The sequence below is a fragment of the Rhea americana genome, unplaced genomic scaffold, assembly GCF_003343005.1.
Source record: "Rhea americana isolate MKP2758 unplaced genomic scaffold, rheAme1 scaffold_128, whole genome shotgun sequence".
NCBI lineage: Eukaryota > Metazoa > Chordata > Aves > Rheiformes > Rheidae > Rhea > Rhea americana.
In genome coordinates this window covers 1,235,296-1,237,524 of record NW_028185350.1, presented here as the reverse complement: position 1 = coordinate 1,237,524, position 2,229 = coordinate 1,235,296, and the positions used below count along the sequence as shown (strand labels likewise).

At 46.8% G+C, this 2,229-nt stretch overlaps 1 protein-coding gene across 1 annotated transcript in view; it reads right to left on the bottom strand.

Moving 5' to 3' along the window:
- Positions 1 to 698: 698 nt before the first annotated feature.
- TBX3 (T-box transcription factor 3) overlaps positions 699 to 2,229 on the bottom strand; it is a 15,350-nt gene continuing 13,819 nt past the window's right edge. Inside the window, exon 8 of the mRNA XM_085326111.1 lies at positions 699 to 751. Coding sequence (XP_085182237.1) covers positions 699 to 751 — 53 coding nt within the window. The remainder of the gene's footprint in view (positions 752 to 2,229) is intronic.

Below are 2,229 nucleotides of genomic sequence, written 5' to 3'. Positions count from 1 at the left end.
CCGGGTGGAAAACTAGATCCGTCTTCTGGGGCTCCAGCCCCAAACCTCTCCGCTTGCAGACGCTGTTTGTTTTTTTGCTGGACCCGACGCCACCTCCGTCCGTAAAAGCCCCACCTCGAAAAGGCCAGCTCAGAGGAACATCGGCTAAAGTGACTTTTCCAGCAGCCCTCACCTTGGACCCATCTAAGGAGCGGGGTGGGGGGCTGGGGGGAGAGAAAATACTCCTGAACCCAAACCTTTCCCCCACCGACCGCACTAGCTGCAAGCCCGGAGACTGTCCTGGGTTTAAAATACGGCCCCCTCCCTCCTCCCGGCTGAAATGAGAAGGAAACCCTCCACCACGACGAAGGGCAGTAGAGACCTGAGCAGCGCTGGCGAAAGCGGTGTGCAAGGGAGTGGGTCCGGCTGGGGAGGCAGGCGGTGCCCTGCAGGGGGTCGCGGTCAGGGTCCCCAAACGCCCGGCGRGTGCTCACGACCCCCCTCCCCCGCCCGGCCCGGCCCGGCCCGGCAGAGCCGCAACGCTCCGGCGGCGGGTGGCGGGGAGGAAAAATGTCCCTTCTTTCTAGGATTTCACCCCAAAACGAGTAAGCCCGGAGAAGCAGCGAGGCCATGCAGGGTTTGCGACTGAGGCTTTCCCCGAACGGCCGGGCTCGACGGGACGTCTTAAAAAATCGGAAAGAAAAGATCTATGGCCACTTTCACCAGCGGGACCTCTCTTTATCTAGCAGACGCAGGACCCGAAGGCCATGAGCTGGGGGGCAGGCAGAGCATAAAACAGGATACGGGCTGGAAGTACATCCTTATAATATTTATTACTGGCGGAGGATGAATCGCTTTCCAATATATGGGCCACTAACTGTTGAAGGGGGGAAAAAATCTCTTTAACAAGGAAAAATATATATGTTCTGCTTAAGGATGTGATCATGGACTGGCAAAGCTACAGGCAGAGACTGCCAATTCTCCTTATTTCTATTCTCAGTGACCTCCCAGACCACTGACTGTACCGTTCACCACTGCAGGGAGAACGTGTGTCCCCGGTTCAGCCATTTTCTAGCTTAATATTAATGTACCTCATCGGTCCGACGGCAAGAAGTGGTGCTTCCAAAGGGAGGGAAGGAAAAAAAAAAGAGAGAGAGAGAGAGAGAGAGAGTATTTCCAGGTGATAACTGGAATGGCCGATTCCTCTGCCCGGACAGGAGGGAAAAATTAGCTCAGTAACACCATCAGCTCATGAGCACTTTACCTGGAAACTTTGGAGAAGGATTCTGCATTAAATTTTAACAGATCTATTCTCTAATTCTTCGCTTTTGCTTTATTAATTTATGATAGATAAAAGCATAGCTGAGCCATTCTCATTAACTTTTCAAATGCCACTTAATATTGTTCCATTAAAAGAGGTGACTTGGTAGCCTCTGATCCTACTTTAAAAGAGAGAGAGAGAGAGAGAGAAGGAAAAAGTACATTAAACAGCTTGCTTAAAACTTGTACTTCCCCAACAACAACGCGAACTACAGTGTTGCAAACGGACTGGTTTCTACCAGCTCCGTCTCCTCTCGTTCCGTGAGAAATATCTGAATATTGGTACGGGGGTGAGGAGGGTGGGGGAGAAAGAGAGACGAGGGAAATGTATCTTTTAACCCTCATCCTCCCAGGCAGCCTTTTAGGAAGGGTGATACGAAAGTATTGCACAGTACGCCCAAGACATTTCAATAAAAATTTATTGAAACTTCAGTGACTTTTTAAAAGGGAAAAAATTACAGAAAAAAACGAAAAAAAACTTCTCAACATTTATATAACGCAAAATATACCTTCATTTTTTTTCTTTGAACCAGCTCTGAGCACCTGACTTTCAAGCCAAGAAAATATGCACTCACTCAAAGACAACATTAAGCACAGTAGTAAAACTCCATCGTGGATTTTTGACACACCAAGGAAATGGGAGAAAATAATACAAAGTAAAGAAAATCCTAGAATCTCCGTCTTTTTCTCTCAAGCCACTGGAGAAGCCTGTTGTCATGTATTAAAGTATATAATTTTTGTCGTCGTCGTTGTTGAAATTTTATACCGAAAGTAGCGCTTTTAACACCGAAGAAATCAAGGATTAAAAGCGACCATGGCACACTGCGTTTTCTTTTTTTTTTTTTTTTTTAAGGTCTTTGATTTCTTTTTTGTTTTATTTTGTTTTGTTTCTTTCTTTGCCTTTTGCACTCGGCTCTTTTTTTTAAAAAA